General features: G+C 46.0%; 1 protein-coding gene across 1 annotated transcript; it reads right to left on the bottom strand.

The window, feature by feature from the left end:
• Nucleotides 1-1,444: 1,444 nt before the first annotated feature.
• LOC143841727 (O-acyltransferase like protein-like) lies at nucleotides 1,445-20,355 on the bottom strand. Its single transcript, XM_077346400.1, has 10 exons — nucleotides 20,104-20,355; nucleotides 18,372-18,542; nucleotides 15,323-15,425; nucleotides 14,778-14,879; nucleotides 12,990-13,155; nucleotides 11,717-12,041; nucleotides 9,769-9,898; nucleotides 7,130-7,316; nucleotides 3,959-4,101; nucleotides 1,445-2,094 (listed from the first exon to the last, which is right to left on the bottom strand). The coding sequence occupies exons 6-10, from the start codon at nucleotides 11,941-11,943 to the stop codon at nucleotides 1,969-1,971; spliced, it is 813 nt and encodes a 270-aa protein (XP_077202515.1). The 5' UTR covers nucleotides 11,944-12,041; nucleotides 12,990-13,155; nucleotides 14,778-14,879; nucleotides 15,323-15,425; nucleotides 18,372-18,542; nucleotides 20,104-20,355; the 3' UTR covers nucleotides 1,445-1,968.
• Nucleotides 20,356-21,976: the final 1,621 nt, after the last annotated feature.

The raw sequence follows: 21,976 nt of genomic DNA, 5'->3' as shown, positions 1-21,976 counted from the left end.
GCCAGCACTTTTGAGAGGTAAAGCTTCCTCTGTCAGAGCTTTGACTCTCAAGAGCATAGACTCTGGAAATCTTGTTGGTAAGAGCCAAGTTTCGTCTGAAGCAGGTTAAAACATTACATTGTCCCCTTGAGCTCGTCACAGTCCTGATAGCACTGTTCTGACCGAGCAGTCCTGTCAGTTGTGTACACACCCACCCAGGGCCCCTCTCCTTCCCACCCCCTCCAGGCCCATCTTTGGCCATTTTGGAAGGAGTGGGGTGGGTCGACATGACCATATATGGCTGTACCACCTGATAAATATTAACCTAATTTAAAATACATTAAAAATTAACTCCTACCCATTCAGGAAACCCTTCCAGGGCTGTCAAGAAACCTCAGGTTTTCATGAAACCCTGGTTGAGAAAGCCTGGCTTAGGAAAGACCCAGGTTCGAATCTCCCTTCTGCCAGGGAAGCTTGCTTAGGCCAGCCACACTCCCTCAGCCTAACCTACCCCACAGGGCTGTCACAAGGATAAAATGGAGGAAAGGAGAAGGATATCAGCCATTTAGATCTCCTCTGGGGAGAAAGTTGGGATATAAATGAATGAAATAAGTGAATAAATACAACCTACTGATACCCTGACACAATCAACAAGGCAGATGTTGGGATGAGCAGGCAGTGTGATGAAGCGGTAAAAAAGGCAAATGCCATTTTGGGCTATATCAACAGAGGCATCACATCAAAATCACAAGATGTCATAGTCCCATTGTATACGGCATTGGTCAGACCACACCTGAAGTACTGTGTGCAGTTCTGGAGGCCTCACTTCAAGAAGGACGTAGATAAAATTGAAAGGGTACAGAGGAGAGCGACGAAGATGATCTGGGGCCAAGGGACCAAGCCCTATGAAGATAGGTTGAGGGACTTGGGAATGTTCAGCCTGGAGAAAAGGAGGTTGAGAGGGGACATGATAGCCCTCTTTAAGTATTTGAAAGGTTGTCACTTGGAGGAGGGCAGGATGCTGTTTCTGCTGGCTGCAGAGGAGAGGACACGCAGTAATGGGTTTAAACTTCAAGTAAAACGATATAGGCTAGATATCAGGGAAAAAAATGTTCACAGTCAGAGTAGTTCAGCAGTGGAATAGGCTGCCTAAGGAGGTGGTGAGCTCCCCCTCACTGGCAGTCTTCAAGCAAAGGTTGGATACACACTTTTCTTGGATGCTTTAGGATGCTTAGGGCTGATCCTGCGTTGAGCAGGGGGTTGGACTAGATGGCCTGTGTGGCCCCTTCCAACTCTATGATTCTATGATTCTATAATAAGCAGGAATGCTGGGAAGGAAGAGACATATAAGCCGCTGTGGTTTCTTTATTCTACAGCAATGAAAGGGCAGACATGGAACATCAAGTGACGGAGGTGATTTAGCGTAGAGTGAGAGAACTTCAAAAGGAGAGATTGTTCACAGGGACAACAGACTGAAGGGCATGGCGGATAGCAGCCCCCAACCAGCCATACCTCTTTCTTTTTGCTTTCCTTCTACAGTTTATATGCCCATACCCCCACTTTTTCCACATCCATGTTGAAAGTGGCTTATAAACAGAACAAGCAAACAGAAATCTCAGCGTACTACTTAGCCAGAGGCACTGAACACAGAGCAGTAAACACAGAGTGAAAATAGAATTAAGCTTTTGGGATGAATTCAGATCAAAGGCATGAGAAAATAAAACAGTTTTGGCCTACCACCTGAACCATAGAAATGTAGACGGCAGATGAACATATCTGGGGAGGATGGTCCTAACCTGTGATGATCTGATGGATGGGCAAGCACATCCAGAAGACCTTCAGATACAGAAGCAGGTGAGGCCTACGTAGGCCCAAGCCGTCATCATTGGCTGCTTCTCAAGACCCTGCAGGTGTCCTTCTGAAAACACAGATCACGAATAAAAACAGGGCATTGGCTTCAACAAGAAGGCCCAACTTCTGCATCCTCCTTTATAACAGAACAGCTTGTCTATTGACACATGACCGCTTTAACTCTTGAAGAGGCATCTCAATCAGCACCGTCAATGCCGATCCAACAACGAATGTCATCAGGCAGTGTCCAAGGAACAAGTAGAACTAGGAAAATAAAGCACAATTGGAGTTAGAGGCGCTATCCAGGAGGAAGGAGGCTGTGGCTTCAGCAGCAGAACATCTGCTTGGCATGCAGAAGGTCCCAAGTTCAATCCTTGACATCTCCAGTTAAAAAGTACAGGTGGTAGATGATGTGAAAGACCTCTGATTGAGACCCTGGAGAGCCACTTCTGGTCAGAGAAGATAACAATCTTATTTAGAATAAAGAAGTTTAATATCCCCCTGTCCTTGGGTTAGAAGTAAGAGAGTGGTTATTCCACTGTAGTGCTGCTAAAGATACATTAACTTAGCCTGACCCCCATCTGGTAGAATGAGCTCCTTGAAAAGATCAGGGATCCCTGAACTCCCACAATTTTGCAGGGCTTGCAAAAGGGAGCTCCTGCACCAGGCGTTTGCCTAAGACCGACCACAGGTCCCTCCTCAGAAATCCCCTCCATGGCTGGAACAAGTCTGACCTCTCTAGGGGACTTAGCTAAGTTACTGTTCCTGTTATATAGTTGTTGTTAAGATCACTGAAATTCTGTTATTTAGAACAGGGGTAGTCAACCTGTGGTCCTCCAGATGTCCATGGACTACAATTCCCATGAGCCCCTGCCAGCAAATGCTGGCAGGGGCTCATGGGAATTGTAGTCCATGGACAACTGGAGGACCACAGGTTGACTACCCCTGATTTAGAACCTCTGTTAGATTTGCTGGCAGGGGCTCATGGGAATTGTAGTCCATGAACATCTGGAGGACCACAGGTTGACTACCCCTGTGTTAGATTATTGTTGTTGTATTTGACTATGTTATATGTTAGTTCGTTTCATGTATCCCCCTGTGATATTATATGCAAACCGCCCTGAGCCATATGGAAGAGTGGTATGAAAATCAAATAACAAACAAACAAACAAACAATCCATCTCACAGACAAAAGTTTCTCTATGGTATCACTTTAAAAAGACCACATTATTGACTTTTATTTGAGAAACCTGACTCTGCCTAACCTCAGAATGGGATTTAGATCAAGGTGCTTTCATTCAGACCATGCCAACAGTATATTTAACCGGTCATTATATACAAACACACCTGCATATTTGTGGTATTGTGTTTGAGGAGAATCTGTAATCCATTATATCCTCTTTTGTCCAATATATGCAGAACCTCGGGCTAAATTTCCGGACAAGTGGCTTTCAGATAGTAAAAGTCTAACAGCTGTTGATAAAAGGGTTAAGCTTTCATCTGCTCTGGAGGTCTTTGATTACCTATGATGTGTATCACGTTTTGCCTGGCTGCCAAAAGATAACTGCCAAATTAGTTAAGAGTAAACAAGATACTAACTAAACTTAATGTACAATGTCCTCTTTTAAGCCCTCTTTTCTTCTTTTTAACGATATTTTAGTTGGAAGTAGTTTAATACGTTTGTGTGTTTTCACTTTGGGACACTAAGGTACAGGAAGTCTAGGCGTGCCTACCGAAACAACAGATGGCTGTAAAACTATTCATGGTAAGATACTGTTTAGTAGCCACAATCACATTGCCATGGTTTACTGTGTTGGTGAGAGTGGAGAACAAAGAGATGTATTCTTTTTTAATTCATTGCACTTGACAGTGGCAGATATAGAACCATAGAGTTGGAAGGGACCCCCAAGGTCATCTAGTCCAGCCCCCTGCACAGTGCAGGAACTCACAACTACCTACCCACCCACAGTGACCCAAATTTCATACCCAAATGTATACCAAACAGCATACAGCCCTTTCATGATTGTACCAATTTAGATTACAAGTGCTAGATTGTGAATTGCCATAGTTTCTTTGGGGTGGGAGTGGGTGGGGGAGAAACTTCTCTTTCCCAGAAAGCAAGAGTTACCATGTTGAGGTCCGAGTAGTGCATGAGAGTTTCCTGAAGTCCGTTGTACAGCAAAATCAACATGGGATGCACCAAATAGCAGGCGTAGCTGATTTTTGCTACCACGGTCCAAATGCCCCATGACAGCAACCAGTTGATGAAACCTTTTAAGGGAAACAGAAAGCATTTACCCTAAAAGGCAAGGTCATGTCTGTCTCTCTAGGCTTTTCCGTACTCTTCTTTTTGTTCCTTGTGCAGCCGTATTGCTTTGAGAGCCAGCTTGGTGCAGTGATTAAGAGCATTGGCCTCTGATCTGGAGAACTGGGTTTGATTCCCCACTCCTCCACATGCAGCCAGCTGGGTGACCTTGGTCTAGCATAGTTCTCTTATGGCAGTTCTCACAGAACAGTAAGGCCCTGCTTGCCTTGTCTGTTGTGGGGAGAGGAAGGAAAAGGTCTATGTAAGCAGCCTCTGGACTCCTTGGGAAGTAAAAAGCAGGGTATAAAAAACTCCCATCTCTTCTTCTTCCTTGTCTTCTTCTCTCCCCCCCCCCTTTTTCATATGTATTGCTCCCCCTAGAGGTTGCTTTGGTATTGTCTCTCCGGAGTATTTCCCTGCACATTAAAAGTGGAAGGAAATAAACCGGAGATACAGTGAAGTAATATCAAGACCAACACTAAAAGGAGCCAAACACGTGTGGAAAAGAAAAAACCCAAAGCAACACGGAGACACAAGTGGTAAAAAGCAGACTATGGACATTTGATCTGTCTACATCAAAAGCTGAGTTAAAAAAACAAAAACAAAACAAAAGCTGGGTGATGGGATGGACACACATAGGCACATAAAATCATAGATGAAGTGTTAGAACTGGGCAAGCTCACAGTCCACACTGTCAATCACAGTCCATTTCACCCACCAAAATTTTAAATTTATTTATACAGTCACAGACCAGACCAGAATACAGAAGTTAAGACTTAATAAGACTTTAAGATTTTTAACCTTTTTAAGGGTATAAAAGGTAAAATGTATCCTTTTCAAGGATTTTTTGGTAGCAATAATTAAAACAACACGAGGTTAAAAAGTAAAAAATATTTTATAACCTTCCAACAGACTTGAATCATGCAAAACTTTGCTCCCTATAATGAGCCTTGGGGCTTTTTGTCCATGAGTTAAATGGATTTCAATCATCAGAAAGGCCAAAGCTGAGAGTGAGCTAAGATTGGCCAGGGAAGCCCACTGTAATAAGAAAAGATTTTTCAGTTACGTGAGGAGCAAACGTAAAGTAAAGGAGGCAATAGGCCCGCTGTTGGGTGCGGATGGACAAACTCTAACGAAAGATGCAGAGAAAGCAGAAAGGCTTAGTGCCTATTTTACATCTGTTTTTTCCCACAGGTCAAAGTGTTTAGGCACGTCTAGAGATGGCTGTAGCCAAAGGACAGTGTCTGGGTGGCAGGTTAACATGGATAGAGAGGTTGTCGAGAGGCATTTAGCTGCACTGGATGAGTTCAAATCCCCTGGTCCAGATGAAATGCACCCGAGAGTACTCAAAGAACTTTCCAGAGAACTTGCACAGCCCTTGTCCATCATCTTCGGAACCTCTTTAAAGACTGGAGATGTCCCGGAGGACTGGAAAAGAGCAAACGTTATTCCGATCTTCAAAAAAGGGAGGAAGGATGACCCGGGAAACTACAGACCAGTGAGTCTGACCTCTGTTGTGGGGAAGATAATGGAGCAGATATTAAAGGGAGCGATCTGCAAACATCTGGAGGACAATTTGGTGATCCAAGGAAGTCAGCATGGATTTGTCTCCAACAGGTCCTGCCAGACCAACCTAGTTTCCTTTTTTGACCAAGTAACAGGTTTGCTGGATCGGGGAAATTTGGTTGATGTCATTTACTTGGATTTTAGTAAAGCTTTTGACAAGGTTCCCCATGATGTTCTGATGGATAAGTTGAAGGACTGCAATCTGGATTTTCAGATCGTTAGGTGGATAGGGAATTGGTTAGAGAACCGCACTCAAAGAGTTGTTGTCAATGGTGTTTCATCAGACTGGAGAGAGGTGAGTAGCGGGGTACCTCAGGGTTCGGTGCTCGGCCCGGTACTTTTTAACATATTTATTAATGATCTAGATGAGGGGGTGGAGGGACTACTCATCAAGTTTGCAGATGACACCAAATTGGGAGGACTGGCAAATACTCCGGAAGATAGAGACAGAGTTCAACGAGATCTGAACACAATGGAAAAATGGGCAAATGAGAACAAGATGCAATTTAATAAAGATAAGTGTAAAGTTCTGCATCTGGGTCAGAAAAATGAAAAGCATGCCTACTGGATGGGGGATACGCTTCTAGGTAGCACTGTGTGTGAACGAGACCTTGGGGTACTTGTGGATTGTAAACTAAACATGAGCAGGCAGTGTGATGCAGCGGTAAAAAAGGCAAATGCCATTTTGGGCTGTATCAACAGAGGCATCACATCAAAATCACAAGATGTCATAGTCCCATTGTATACGGCACTGGTCAGACCACACCTGGAGTACTGTGTGCAGTTCTGGAGGCCTCACTTCAAGAAGGACGTAGATAAAATTGAAAGGGTACAGAGGAGAGCGACGAAGATGATCTGGGGCCAAGGGGCCAAGCCCTATGAAGATAGGTTGAGGGACTTGGGAATGTTCAGCCTGGAGAAAAGGAGGTTGAGAGGGGACATGATAGCCCTCTTTAAGTATTTGAAAGGTTGTCACTTGGAGGAGGGCAGGATGCTGTTTCTGCTGGCTGCAGAGGAAAGGACACGCAGTAATGGGTTTAAACTTCAAGTACAACGATATAGGCTAGATATCAGGAAAAAGTTTTTCACAGTCAGAGTAGTTCAGCAGTGGAATAGGCTGCCTAAGGAGGTGGTGAGCGCCCCCTCACTGGAAATCTTCAAGCAAAGGTTGGATACACACTTTTCTTGGATGCTTTAGGATGCTTAGGGCTAATCCTGCGTTGAGCAGGGGGTTGGACTAGATGGCCTGTATGGCCCCTTCCAACTCTATGATTCTATGATTCTATGATTCTATGATTCTATGATTTCCTAATCAGAAATCAAGGGGTGGGTGTGCTCTTTTCACATTTCTATCTTTACGGTCCAGACTGGATCTCAGAGAGGATTTCCCCAAACAGAAAGTTACCCCATGCTCCCACTGTCTCATACCTCCGAAGCCTTCTTCACAAGCAAAAACGATCCACCCCACAGCAGCTGCCCAAACTGTCCGATGCACAGCCTGGTAAAGGGCCGTGGACGGTGAGTAGGCATCGAGGGAGGCCTCTAAGGTGTAAGCCAGAGCGACCACCATGAACATGGAGAACATTGAGCAAACCCATCCGAGAGAAGCCTGAGTCTGCAGAGGCAAAAGAGCATCTATTATGGCAGCCTGCAGAGGGGCCATGAGTGGCAGAACAGCTGCCAAGAAGAAGAAGAAGAAGAAGAAGAAGAAGAAGAAGAAGAAGAAGAAGAAGAAGAAGAAGAAGAAGAAGAAGAAGAAGAAGAAGAAGAAGAAGAAGAAGAGCTGGTTCTTATCTGCCACTGTTCTGTATCCGAAGGAGTCTCAAAGCTGCTTTCAGTCGCCTTCCCTTTCCTCTCCTCACAACAGACACCCTGTGGGGTGGGTGAGGCTGAGAGAGCCCTGCTATCACTGCTCGGTCAGAAGAACAGCTTTATCAGTGTTGTGGCGAGCCCAAGGTCACCCAGCTGGCTGCATGTGGAGGAGAGGGGAATCGAACCTGGCTTGCTAGATTAGAAGTCCATACTCCTAACCACTACCCCAAACTGGCATATCGGCGGCCCTGAGCTCAATCCCTAGCATCTCCAGTTAAAGGGTCTCCAGTAGCAGATGTTGGGAAAGGCTGTCCAAGACTGCATTAAACAGAGTGATGGGGTGAGTCTGAATCAGAGACCTTCATATGCTGCTCTTAGGGTAACCCATTAGGCTCTTATTGAAAAATTATCATATGCACTGTACAATCTTAGGCCTTAGGCCTGATATGCTTTGGGTCTTCCTCGGATATCTAGGGGCTTTACGCACCAGGATCTTTGTAGCAAATTGGTCACTGAATGAAAAATCGCCATTTAAAATAGTGGAATTCGTCGTTATGCATACCTGCCTTTGTAGTGGAATCCAGTTGCGTTTTGTAGCGTTTCCCACAGGCTTCCGGTCTCGGCAGAAATCGCTAGAAAGGAAGCACTATTGCCAAGCTCGTCCCGCCCCTGGCCGTCAAGCAGCCAATGGGCAGCCGTTAGCATGCTCCCAAACAGCCCCTTTCCCTTTAAGAAAGGTTTTTTTTTTTAAAAAAAACAGACCCATTGCAACGAATCTGTGTAGATTCGTTGCAACGGAGAGACCCATCCAGCTGCCTAGTGTGTTTGAGCTGTCGTTTGATTGTTTGATCGTTGCCACGCTCCCTCCGAGTGAAAAAAAAAAAATCCCCCCCCCTCTCACGGGCCCGATTTTCGGCTGAATGAATGTGTAAAAAATAAAGGGAAAATACATCAGCAAACGTGCTTCTCTGTTCTGTGTGCTTAGTGACTGAAGGGGAGGGACTGAAGCCGGGGAAGCCTCTAAACTGAAAGAGGCTCGCTGGTGCGTTTATCCCCGCTCGCTCGGAGAAAAAAAATGGCGATCGCTTCGCCGGAAGATCAGAGAAGAGAGCCAGGGGGAGGGACTTTGTAGAAACCGCAACAATGTTAACGCACAGGTCTTTTTCGCTAGTGTTGCAGATTGGTTGCAGGAGTGTATCGCTTTCCGGAGGGTGAATCCACTTTTGGGGATTTCCCTGAAAGCGCTACAAGGAAGCGCTTTTTGCAGATTGGTTTCAGGTGTGTGGCAGATTGTTGACGACGTTGTGCAAAACAGCAAATCAGTAGCGTTTTCAATTGGCAACCATTGTGCTATTTTGAAGGCGTGCAAAAAGCCCCCTAATCTTGACACACATACATTGGTAAAATACAAAGTACACCAAGCAGCCAGTAACTGGAGACCTAGGGATTGAACCTGGGGCCTTGTGCATGCTGAGCAGATGCTCTACCATTGAGCTACAGCCCTTCCCTAAAGTGAGTCTTCTTGCACCCTAATCCCTAGGTAGAGCCTCTTGTGGCGCAGAGTGGCAAGGCAGCAGACATGCAGTCTGAAAGCTCTGCCCATGAGGCTGGGAGTTCGATTCCAGCAGCTGGCTCAAGGTCGACTCAGCCTTCCATCTTTCCGAGGTCGGTAAAATGAGTACCCAGCTTGCTGGGGGGTAAACGGTAATGACTGGGGAAGGCACTGGCAAACCACCCCGTATTGAGTCTGCCATGAAAACACTAGAGGGCATCACCCCAAGGGTCAGACATGACCTGGTGCTTGCACTGGGGATACCTTTACCTTTACCTCTAATCCCTAGGTAGTAGCCCTAAATGGTAAGCGTAAACTATCCGGCCTGAAGCAACATGACTAATGAAATTAATGAAACAAGGAAGGTATGAATCAAACTTCTCCCCTGGAAGAATTCTGGTGGGACCATCCAGTGATGAAGGATGCTCAAGGTCTTGTTTTTAAAGTGGGGAGATGAAAAGCCAGCTTTGATTTCAAACATTCTTGCCTTCTTGAAATGATGTGCAGAATGACACATCCAGGCTGCGTTTTGCCTTGAAGTGTTCCCGTCACAAACCCAGAGAGAGCGAAGGAACCTTGAGAGGGCACGAGGGAGACTCCTGGCAGAGGGTCAGTTTTATCAATTAGAGAGAAGTTGGCAAGGAAAGCACAGAGATCAGGTAAGAGAAAGGCAGAGTGAAATTTGTTGCTTCCCTTCACTTACCTTGGTTCTTAAGATCGGGGTTTGCTGCTGGGAGGTGAAGAGTCCTAAGAGGATGCCAACTAGAAACGGACCATATCGGCAATAAGGTTTCGAATAATACTCCATGAAATACATCACGGTGGATGCTTTCCTACAAGCAGAAGGGTAATAATTGGACTGGGGTTTCGAATGGATGTTAATAAATAATCACTCCCAGTATATCAGGGGTAGTCAACATGTGGTCCTCCAGAGGTTCATGGACTACAATTCCCACGAGCCTCATGGGAATTGTAGTCCATGAACCTCTGGGGGACCACAGGTTGACTACCCCTGCAGTATATGACCCCAATGGCAAATCACTCCAAGGGATTGACTCCACTGATGTATAACAAATGTTCCCCAAGCCTGAATGTTACTGTTGGAGTATATTGCAAGAGCACAGATCTAGGTAGCCCATGCTCACCTGATCTCCTTTGATCTCAGAAGCTAAGCCAGGTTGGCACTGGCTTGTATTTGGATGGGAGACCATCAAGGAATATCAAGAACAAAACATGGGTGGAAGGCAATGGCAAATCACCTCTGGGGTTGCCATAAGCTGGTGGTGGCTTGAAAGTCCCCCCCCCCAAAATCCCCAAATGGCATCATTCAACATCTCTGCTCTGAAATAAAGTATAATGACACCCCCTGCTAATTTGCATGGTGAAAGCTGTAGATTTTTGCTGTTTTAAAAGCAGCAGAAAGAAAACTAGAGTTATGACTCAGCCATGGTATGAAACTCTCCATTCAAAACTGCTATCTTGTAGGTCTGGTGGGTTTGAAATTCTGGCACCTCAAGCATACCTCTGAGCATGCACTGAGTTATTGTCCTGATGCACATGCTTAAATGTTGATGGAATTTGAATATGCAAAACTGGCTTTATAAAAGCTTTTATTGTGAAGAGAAAACAATTTGGTAGATAAAGAGGGAAGAGAGAGTCCTAACTAACTGTTCTGTCCGCTTGTTCAATGTGTTGTGGAGGCAAACAGAGAGGAAGTGAGCTCAATGGAGCAGGAAGTCTCCAATAAGCCAATCAGGACACAGAGATTACCTGAAAAACATCAGGAAATTCCTAATCTAAATATGTTAGCTACATAGCACTTCTGATGCCCTCCGTAAGAGCTTCCTTACTCCAACATTAAACTTGTCCTTCTGAAACCAATAGACCTGAAAACTGCTTAATTTTGATTGTATCAAACCCCAAGTTCCTAGTCCCTAAGGTTTAGGAGGACTGAAAATACACAGGCAATACCTAATTATGTGCATGGTGGTGTGTGGTGTCTGGTCATGTGGTGTCTGGTTGTTCCCGGCCCCAAAGAAGCCCGTCTGGCCTCAACCAGGGCCAGGGCCTTTTCAGTCCTGGCTCCAACCTGGTGGAACCAGCTCCCAGGTGAGCTGCGGGCTCTGCAGGCTCTTCCAGAGTTCCGCAGGGCCTGCAAAATGGAACTCTTCTGCCAGGTCTATGGTTGAGGCTAGGGCAGTGGGGGGGAAGATCGATGGGCCCCCCTGGTGTCTAGCTACAACTTTGGGTATCTTGACTCTCCTGCCTCCTCCCTCTGAAGGTAGTAGTAGTAGTTGGGAATGGTGGGGAGGGTTCTCCGCCATGTTCTTGAGTTGTTGGTTATAGTATCAGTATTTCTTGTCTGTTTTAATGGGGTTTTAATAGGAGTTTTAACTGGACACCTGTAACCCGCCACGAGCCTCCTTGGGAGTGGCGGATAAATTTTTAATAATGATAATGATAATAATAATGATGATGATAATAATAATAATAATAATAATAATAATAATAATAAGAAGAAGAAGAAGAATAAGAATAAGAATAAGAATAAGAATAATAGCGAGATACCTCCCACCAACACCTGGAGGTCGGCCAATCCAGGAGCAGTGTGCAAGCAATCTACTTACAGGAGTGAATGTAGAGATCCTTACCTCATGTCCCGTGGGTTTGCAATGGGAAGTCTGTAAAATGACGACACCAGCGCCGTGACCACAAACGTTGCCAGGAAAAGGAAAGTCCCCAAGGCCACCAGCGCAGGCGTACTTCTGCCAAGAAGACAGAAGCAGGAAGCAACAAATGGGACTATCTTTCCCATCTCTTGACCTAGAAAGTGAGGCATCAGCCCTGGAAGGGACACAGCATAACGGGACTGTTTCATGTCCCATCAAATACTTGCCTGGTGTAGAAAAAAACCAGCAGGGGGGTTGTTGAATAGAACTGGAAGTCATTGGCCAGGTACCACGTCCATTCGTTGCACTGAAAACAGGGCGAGGGGTGGGGAGAAAAAGAGATGTGTGTTAAATTTGTATTAGAGGATGCATACACTGCCTCCCCCAAGGTCTGTATAAGGCAGCTCACAAGGGGAAAATAAAGGCAACAAAGAGTTGGTTCTTATATGCCACTTTTCTCTACACGAAGTAGTCTCAAAGCACCTTACATACCCACAACAGACACCCTGTGAGGGAGGGGAGGCTGAGAGAGCCCTGATATTACTGAAGACGAAGAGTTGGTTGTTATATGCCGCTTTTCTCTACCCGAAGGAGTCTCAAAGCGGCTTCCAATCCCCTTCCTTTTCCCAGGTATTCTTATCCTGCTTTCTGCATCTTCATCAGTGATTGCCAGTGAATATCTGAATAAAGCTTCATAGTTATCGCATTTCACTTGGAATATGAGCCAATAGTATGTATCACTTAGGCAAGAGCTTGTGAGGAGAAGTGGCCCTGTCAAAAGCAGAGCTCTTGGCTAAGTGATATGTTTGTTTGTTGGTTTGTTCGTTCATTCATATTTACATACCGCCCTCCCTAAAGGCTCATATGTGCTAGTGGCTCATATTCCAAGTGGGAATAAGAATACCTGGGACCCCGTTGGTTGCCGATATTTGGAAATTAATGGAAACTGACAAGTTGCCAATTTGAAATACATTCATTAAATAAGAAAAAAAAAGACTTCAATACATTTGTGTCATTTGGATTTCATTGTTTGCCTTCGGGTAGATAACAATTTGAGAATAATCTTTAGGCCAAACCTGGAGATTCGTGGAGACATGTGAATTTTATCTTAAAAGTTCTAGCCCTTGGCTAAAGGTCTGGTAGCCGTCTTCTTAATGTTGCTTCTTGCAGGCCCTTGATAGCCACTCTGCCGTGCTAATTCTGTTTTTCAGGCGACTGAAAATTAACACACCTCCCTGTCCCCATACAGACTTACTGATTCTGTCCCAGCAATTAAATTGTTGATGAGCAACAGGTTGGCCCACCACACTCTTCGACAGTTGTCCACCTGAAGCTTTGAAGGCTCCCAAAATGCTCCCCAGGGAACGACGGAATATAAGCCAACCAGAAGACACACAGAATACATGTGCAGTGGCTGAAGTCTGAAACCCCAAAAGAAGGTCATTAGGTCATATAGAAGGAATATACTTTTTCAACACCAAGCAAGGCACTGCAACACTTGAAACTGGTTTCATTTGCAAGGCAGACTCTCCTCCTCTACCTCTGTTCTTGAATGCATTTGAAATTCAATTCAATTCAGAACATTCTCTGTCCTGGCCCCCACCTGATGGAAAGAGCTCCCGGAGGAGATCAGGGCCCTGACGGAGCTTAAACAGTTCCGCAGGGCCTGCAAAAAGGAGCTCCTCCGCCAGGCATTTGGTTGAGACCAGGCACAACCAACAGCGAATGAAGGGCCCCCGCTCCCCCGCTCCCCCCATCTCCCCCTTCCTCCCAGAACTCCACCAGAGCGCTCTGGACCTGTTGTGGTATTGCACCGTTCCATCGTTATATTATTTTATTATATTGTTATACTGTTACATTCTGTTATATGGTTACAACCACTGTTATTAATTACTGTATGTTTTTAACGAAGACTGTTTCATGTATCGTTGACTAGTTTTAATGTAAACCGCCCTGAGCCTTCGGGGAGGGCGGTATATAAATCTAAATAAATAAATAAATAAATAAATAATAAAATTGCCTTACAAAGTTAATAACCTAACTTTAAAAATTGCAAATATTTGCAGCTCAGCTCGAATGTGCAAGGGTTATATGGTAGGTTACTTTAAGGGGCCAGCTTGGTGTAGTGGTTAAGAGCAGCAGCCTCTAATCTGGAGAGCAGGATTTGATTCCCTGCTCCTCCACATATAGCCAGCTGGGTGATCTTGGGCCTATCACAGTTCTGATAGAGCTCTCTGAGCTGCACCTACCTCACAGAGTGTCTGTTGTGCGGAGAGGAAAGGGAAGGTGATTGTAAGCTGCTTTGAGACTCCTTCGGGAAGTGTAAAGTAGGGCATAAAAACCAACTCTTCTTCTTACCAGTAGAGGTGGGCCTCTCAGCTGTCCATCAGCTACCAGTAGAAAGAGGGAAACCGCTGCAATGTTGTCAAGGCAGCGCAAAAACTGACATCATCATGCCAGTGACTTCCGGACAATGCATCTGATATGTGGGCAAAACCTCTATGGTTTTACCATAGAGTTTTTGCTGAAATACCAGAGCATCGCCCAGAAGTCGCTGGTGTGATGACATCATTTCCTATCTGGCATTGAGAACATGGACTGGGTTTTTCTCTTTTTCCTGGTAAGTCTCTCCACTGGTCAGCTGATGATCTGGGGGTGGGGGACCCTTGCAATCTCTGGGGGTTTATATAGGGATGTATGTCTCTACATATAATATTTGCACATTGAAGGTGAGCTGCAAATATCTGAAATTTAAAAAAGTTAGGTTGTGTCTTGCAGGAGAGACCTGGCAACTCTAGTTATACGGCGGATATGTTGGAGTTCCTTGACAGATATCATTATGGGGAGGGGTCCCCTGATGATAAGAAATTTGAAAACCATTGGTTCCCCCTGTAAAAAAAATTCACCTTTAGCTTCATTGATTCAGATATCTAAACAGGGGAGAGACAAATAATCTAGCTTGCTAGCATGGCTCATAATACTACGACAGCTGGTTTCCTTGGTGCCCTTTGGGCTAAACACAGAAAACTCTTGCAAACTGTACCGGAGAAGTCGGCCGCAGAGATACTTGAGTGTGACGGAAAAGGTGATTTCTTTTCCTGATCTGCGCAGCATGTTCAAGAGAGATCGGGAACTCAACAAGCCACTGGTGGGGGTTAAAAAACATTCTATTATTAATTCCACTTGCCCAAGGTTTGTTTTGTGAAACAGCTAGTGCATAGTGTGCTGGTTACAATGTCGGAAGACCCAGGTTCTAATTCCTGCTTGGAAGTTACTAGATGGCCTGTGACTAGCCACAATCTAATCTGCCTCACAGGCTTCTTGTAGACTTCCTAGGTAGCGGACAACTGCTCTCACCTGTTCTGGCAGTGGGAGGGAATAGGCGAATGGCATCACAAAACAGTGATATCACTTCCGAAAGCTGGGTCAAGGAATCACCAGTGATCCTACAGAATTCTGGTGTTTAATTGCTTTGCTGTCTGAATCTTTTCGGTGTGTCTGGCTTTAGTGTTTCAAATTGTAAACCACCTTCAGTGTGTTGGCAGATAGGTCCCCCATAAAAGCAGTAATAAATATCCATTTACTTACCTGATCAGGAAAAACGTGTCGACGCCTAAATAAAAGGGCCCACTTTGAGAATATATGTAAAGAGGGTTTTTCAGCACTTTCTCTTCCCATTCCAGCACATTATCTGCAGCAACATCAAAGCAACATGTGTGGACATGATTCAGAGCTAGAAGATGCTGGGGCACCTTTACACTGTAGTTATGCCAGAAAGGCAATTGTTGTTAGTTTGTAAAAGCTAAATACAGAGGTGTTCTGTGGCACCCTGGGGCCCAGGTTGTTGGAACTGCTGTTCTGGCTTATAAAGCAGAAGAGCTGGGGGTTTTGGACACCACTTTTTAGTACTCAAAGAAGTCTCAAAGCAGCTTACAATTGCCTACCCCTTCCCTCCCCACAACAGGCAGCCTCTGATTGTATACGGCACTGGTCAGACCACACCTGGAGTACTGTGTGCAGTTCTGGAGGCCTCACTTCAAGAAGGACGTAGATAAAATTGAAAGGGTACAGAGGAGAGCGACGAAGGTGATCTGGGGCCAAGGGACCAAGCCCTATGAAGATAGGTTGAAGGACTTGGGAATGTTCAGCCTGGAGAAAAGGAGGTTGAGAGGGGACATGATAGCCCTCTTTAAGTATTTGAAAGGTTGTCATTTGGAGGAGGGCAGGATGCTGTTTCTGTTGGCTGCAGAGGAGAGGACACGCAGTAATGGGTTTAAACTTCAAGTACAATGATATAGGCTAGATATCAGGAAAAAAATTTTCACAGAGTAGTTCAGCAGTGGAATAGGCTGCCTAAGGAGGGGGTGAGCTCCCCCTCACTGGCAGTCTTCAAGCAAAGGTTGGATACACACTTTTCTTGGATGCTTTAGGATGCTTTGGGCTGATCCTGCGTTGAGCAGGGGGTTGGACTAGATGGCCTGTATGGCCCCTTCCAACTCTATGATTCTATGATTCTATGAAGTAGGTGGGGTTGAAAGAGTTCTGAGAAAACTGTGAGTGGCTCAAGGTCACCTTGTTGTCTGCATGTGGGGGAGCAGTGGGGAATCAATTCCAGTTCTCCAGATTAGAGGCCACCTCTCCTATTTCCAAGCAACAGAGATCAGTTCACCTGGAGAAAATAGCTGCTTTGGAAGGTGGATTCTATGGCCTTATACACCCATGAAATACCTCCCCTCACTAAACCCCACCCACTGCAGGGTCAGGCTCCACCCCCCAAATCCCCAGGTATTTCCTAATCCATAGCAGGCAACCCAGGGCCCATTTTGCACAGGCTAGATAATGTGTTTTCAATACACTTTCAAAGTAGATTTTCCTGTTCTGCACAGGAAAATCCAGCTCCTAAAGCACATTGAAAGTGCATTATCCAGCGTGTGCAGAATGGGCCCAGGACTCTTTATACAGGGGTTTGGTTTTTCATGCGAGTGAACGCATCCTCACAACCAACCAACCAACCAGGGTCTGTGTTGACATAACTAGGATTAAACAGAGGTTTAGAACCCCATTCTGCTGGGAAGAATCAAACTCCAGCACATGCAGGAACTGCTTCAAGGCTTCCCAGGATGTTTCTGATCTCATTTCACAGATGATGGAAGTAAAGTTGCCAGCTCTGGGCACGGAAATAGCTGGAGATTTGGGGGTGGAGCCTGGGAAGGGTGCGATTTGGGGAAGGAAGGTAACTCAGCAGCATATAATGCCATAAATGCCTCCCTCCAAAACAGCCAGGGCTATTCCGCACCAGGATCTATGTAGCAAATTGGTTGCGGAACAAAAAAACGCCATTTTAAATAGTGGAATTCATCGTTATGCATACCTGCCTTTGTAGTGAAATCCAGTTGCGTTTCTATCGTTTCCCACAGGTTTCCGGTCTCGGCAAAAATCGCTAGCCAGGAAGCGATATTGCCGAGCTTTGTCCCGCCCTTGGCCATCAAGCAGCCAACGGGCAGCTGTTATCATGCTCCCGAAAAGCCCCTTTCCCTTTAAGGAAGGTTTAAAAAAAAAAACCACGTTGCAACGAATCTGCGTTGATTTGTTGCAACGGAGAGACCCATCTAGCTAGCAGGTGGTGTTTGAGCTGCCGTCTCATCATTACCACGCACCCCCCGAGTGAAAAAAAAATACCCCCCCCATAGGGGCACGATTTTCGGCCGAAAATAGAGTGAAAAATAAAGGGAAAATAAACCAGCAAATGGGGCTGTGTGTTGCTTGGTGCTTGGTGACTGGACAGCTCTGGAGAGGGACTGCAGCCGGGGAAGCCTCGCTGGGTAAACGGAGGCTGGCCGGTGCATTGATCTCCGCTCGCTCCGAGAAAAAAAATGGCGATCGCTTTGCCGGAAGATCAGAGGAAAGAGCCGGGGGGGGGGGACTTTGCAGAAACCGCAACAATGGTAACGCACAGAACTTTCCCGCTAGTGTTGCAGATTGGTTGCAAGAGTGTAGCGCTTTCCGGAGGGTGAATCCACTTTTGGGGATTTCCCTGAAAGCGCTACAACGAAGCGCTTTTTGCAGATCGGTTTCAGGAGTATTGCAGATTGTCAACGACGTTGTGCATAACAGCAAATCAGTAGCGATTTCAATTTGCAACCATTGTGCAATTTTGAACGAGTGCGGAATGGCCCCCATTTTCTCCTGGAGAAATTATTTATGTCATCTGGAGCTCAATTGTAATAGTAGGGGATCTCCAGGCCCCACCGGAGGCGAGCAGCCCTAGACAGGGTGGGGGTGGGAGAAGAGCAGAATTCGGGTGGACAGGAACATGCTGGTGCTCATCGGGTAGTGCAAAGTGGGGCATAAACCAAATCCCTGTTGGTTACAACCTGTAGACGTGGCCAAAGTGATGAACTACTTTATAGCTTTTTCCAGGCTCTCGTCGTCCTGCACGGCCTCTTCACAATTGATTATGCCCTGTAAAAGCAGAGCACGAAGTCTATGCCAGTGGGTCTCAGCCCACGAAGCCGGAGCCCTGGATGTCAAGCGTGGAATAAAACAGCCATTGACTTGATAAGCGAGGGCATAAAGAGAACATTGAGTCTGTTCTAAATCAGAAGTATATCTGCATCGGTAACTGCGCGGCCCATACCTAAATTCTGCCAGGCCGCCATCTGACTGGTGTGTCCGGAAATAATCCACAGGAGACTCAGGGCTCGGATCCCGTTTACAGCGGAGGAGACTTCCCTGGGAGGCTTTGTCAGCCAGACGGCTGAAAGATTCTTTTGCAAGGAAAAGCAACGGAGAACCCAGTCCAAGGTACCTGGGAAAGTGAAACGACAAGAAACGAATCCACCAGGAGTTTTTATTCCTTTGCTACAGCCCATGTTCACACACATTCTGTCCCGAAATTGCCAACCACCAGGTGGGGCCTGGGATCTCAGCAGATGACAATTGATCTCCAGATTATAGAGATCACTTCCTTGGTGTAGTGGTTAGGAGCGCCAACTTCTAATCTGGCATGCTGTGTTTGATTCTGCGCTCCCCCAGCTGGGTGACCTTGGGCTCACCACAGGACTGAGAAAGCTGTTCTGACCGGGCAGTGATATCAGGGCTCTCTCAGCCTCTCCTCCCTCACAGGGTGTCTGTTGTGGGGAGAGGAAAGGGAAGGCGACTGTAAGCCGCTTTGAGCCTCCTTCGGGTAGAGAAAAGAGGCATATACGAACCAACTCTTCTTCTACTTCTGGAGAAAATGGCTGCTTTACACCCTGCTGAGGTTCTACCCTTCCCCAAACCCCACCTTCCAAAATAGTCCCCACCCCCAAATCTCAAGGAATTTCTCAACCTAGATTGGCAACCCCAGAAAGTTCTCTTTTAAAGGCTGGGTACAGCCTGGTATTGCAAGGGGAAACAGCAGCATTGATAAATGGGAAATCCATAACAACAAGCAATCTTTTCCTGAGAGGTCTGGAAGTCACATCCTGGTCAAAGTACACCATGGGCTGAGAACAGGTGTGGGGAGAAGGGAGGTCACTGTCCCTCACCCTCCTGGACACTCACATTGCCTCCTGGTTCCCCAGCTGTTCAGACATGCGACGGTGACAGTGGCACCCTCTTTCTCCTTCACACTCATTCATTCTATCTACCAGAAAAGGCTATCAATTCATTCATTCATTCATTCATTCATTCATTCACTCACTCACTCACTTCTTCCAAGGCCAGGACATCTTTCCTTTCAGAGCTGCATGCACAAGGCAGCCCAACAGGTTCCCAATCCACATGCCAGCCTCCTCCTCTCTCCCCTGCTAGCCTTTTGGATACCAGTGGCAGTGGCAGATTACATTCATCACACAACTTTAAATCTGTGTCCCATGATCAGGCTGTAGCAGTATGAATTTAACATTATTCTCTGGCAGCAGCAAGGCTGGAGCAAAACCTCCCTCTGGAAGTAGCCACTGTGGACTAGCATGCTAACTTCCCTTCTTCCTGCCCTCCCTTTTGTCTAAAAGTAGGTTTTAAACTCCTCAGGGCACGAACCTGCCTTTTCATGTTCCTCTATAACACACCATGTTCACCGATGGCCTCGCAGTAAAAATAAAATGGATTCCTATTAATAAAAGCACAACTTTGCCACAAACTGGGTCAAACTCAACCAAATCAGAGTCCAATTGTACCTTGAAGACCAACAAAGATTTATTCAGGGTGTGAGCTTTTGAGTGCAAGCACTCAAAAGCTCACACCCTGAGTAAATCTTTGTTGGTCTTCAAGGTGCTATTGGACTCTGATTTTATTGTGCTACTTCAGACCAACACTGCTACCCATTTGATTCTAAGCTCAACCAACAATGTGGAAACCCATTCACGGCTTCTCTTCTTTAGATTTACCCCCATATTCTTCCTCTGAAGACATACTCCCATAATTTGTGGAAGACAGTTCTGAGGGGTTGCGTTTCGCTTTCCTCCATGCTTCAGAAATGGTCCCAGCGCTTGCCAAGACGAGCACGGAGATGCTAACAAAACTGGAAGAAACAAGAGACTCATTACTGCAGGGTGACCGGTGCTTCTAGAAGTTTCCACGGTGAGCCCCTCCCACCTTCCTACTTACAGACAAACCACTACAAACACATCCAAGGGGAAAAGGTCTTTTGCGCATCTGGCCACAAACGTGTAGGAGAGCGTTGAATTCAGAGCAAACGGAGCGGGGATAGGCGACAGGAAAGAGATGGTCTTGAACTGAAATGTATCTGTCAAGAAAGAATACATGAATCTCTCTCAGGCAGGATGTTATGTTATGTATGTTATGATTGCTGTTCTTAGCGGCTCATTCAAGAAAGGGATTGGAAAGGTTTGTTCTTTGATGTTCCGGAAAACGTTTCCATTTGGCACAAAGACATTTTATTATCCTCACTGTAAACACATTTCTTCCCTCCCTGTTTAGAAGAATAAGAGTTGGCTTTTAACCCCCTTTTTTCACTGCCCGAAGGAGCCTCCAAGTGGCTTACAATCACCTTCAAATGAAACCAGGGCCTAGTCTGCACACAAAGGATAATGCACTTTCAATGTGCTTTGGCAGCTGGATTTCCCAGTGCAGAACAGGAAAATCTACTTCTAAAGTGCATTGAAAGTGCATTATCTATTGTGTGCAGACTAGGCCCTGGATGCCGCTCTTAACCACGAAACCACGCCGGCTCTCAGGAAAAGTCGAAGGCCGCGGGAAAAAGGAAAGACCTAACATGAGATGGATTGACTTGATCAAGGAAGCCACGGCCCGCTGTTTACGCTACCTGAGCAAGGCTGTCAATGACAAGGCATTTTGGAGGTCTTTAATTCAGAGGGTTACCATAAGCTGGAAAAGACCTGACAGCACATAATGTGCACTTGATGGGGTAAAGTGCAAAGGTAGTGACACCAGCATTAGTTGACCAAACCAGGATTTCAGTGTTTGGCTTTGTGGTGAAACCTGATTTCAGAAATGAACTGGAGTTAAAGTAAGCCATGGTTTTGTGCTGCATCTGAACTGAGCTGTGTAACTTCTCTGTCTCCTCTACATCGCTTTGAGAAAAATGGAAGGCATGAGAGAAGGGGATTGACTAGCAGGTGGCGACCAGCCCAATGAGGACGTGACTCTCCTTTTCGGCGATGAAATGGCCACAGTCCTTATTGCAACCACCAATGGAGAGTTGGCCCAATGCCTGGTAAGCGAGCCTGACCCATCAGCAGTCTGGCTGCTTAATGTCCTGGACCATGATGCTTGGGGGCCTTTCTTCCAGCAGGGAAGGCAGATCACACCATGTCATGGTACCTTATATCAGGGGTAGTCCAGACCTCCAGATGTCCTGTGGACCTCCAGATGTCCATGGACTACAATTCCATGTAGTGGACCTCCAGATGTCCATGGACTACAATTCCCATGAGCCCCTGCCAGCAAATGCTGGCAGGGGCTCATGGGAATTGTAGTCCATGGGCATCTGGAGGACCACAGGTTGACTACCCCTGCCTTGTATGACCTTATATGTTTAACAATTTCTTTAAAAACTCTCAGCTCAGCCGATGGTCATTTCCCTTGGCAAGCTTTTGCATCTTTAATCCTTTCATCTTAGTAAACTTTATCGTTACCAGGAATAAAACTGGCCTTGTTATGAGGCTAAAAGTGCTAATCTCACAAGAGCAATGAAAACATACGGTCGTCCTACAAACTTTGGAGCTTGAAGTTTACTATTGTAGTAGTGGCAGATAATAAAGTAAAAGGAGTAAAGCT

This window comes from Paroedura picta, chromosome 7 (genome assembly GCF_049243985.1).
Source record: "Paroedura picta isolate Pp20150507F chromosome 7, Ppicta_v3.0, whole genome shotgun sequence".
Lineage (NCBI taxonomy): Eukaryota > Metazoa > Chordata > Lepidosauria > Squamata > Gekkonidae > Paroedura > Paroedura picta.
The sequence above is the reverse complement of the archived record's forward strand: the minus strand, read 5'-3'. Positions and strand labels throughout refer to the sequence as shown.

Excerpts from the sequence above, each read along its gene's own strand:
- LOC143841727 (XM_077346400.1), bottom strand. The coding sequence starts at position 11,943 with ATGAAACAGTCCCGTTATGCTGTGTCCCTTCCAGGGCTGATGCCTCAC. Across the intron at positions 9,899-11,716 it reads GCAAACCCACGGGACATGAG|GAAAGCATCCACCGTGATGT; the intron begins GTAAGGATCTCT and ends TTCTGCTTGTAG. Across the intron at positions 2,095-3,958 it reads ACTACTCGGACCTCAACATG|TTCTACTTGTTCCTTGGACA; the intron begins GTAACTCTTGCT and ends TTATTTTCCTAG.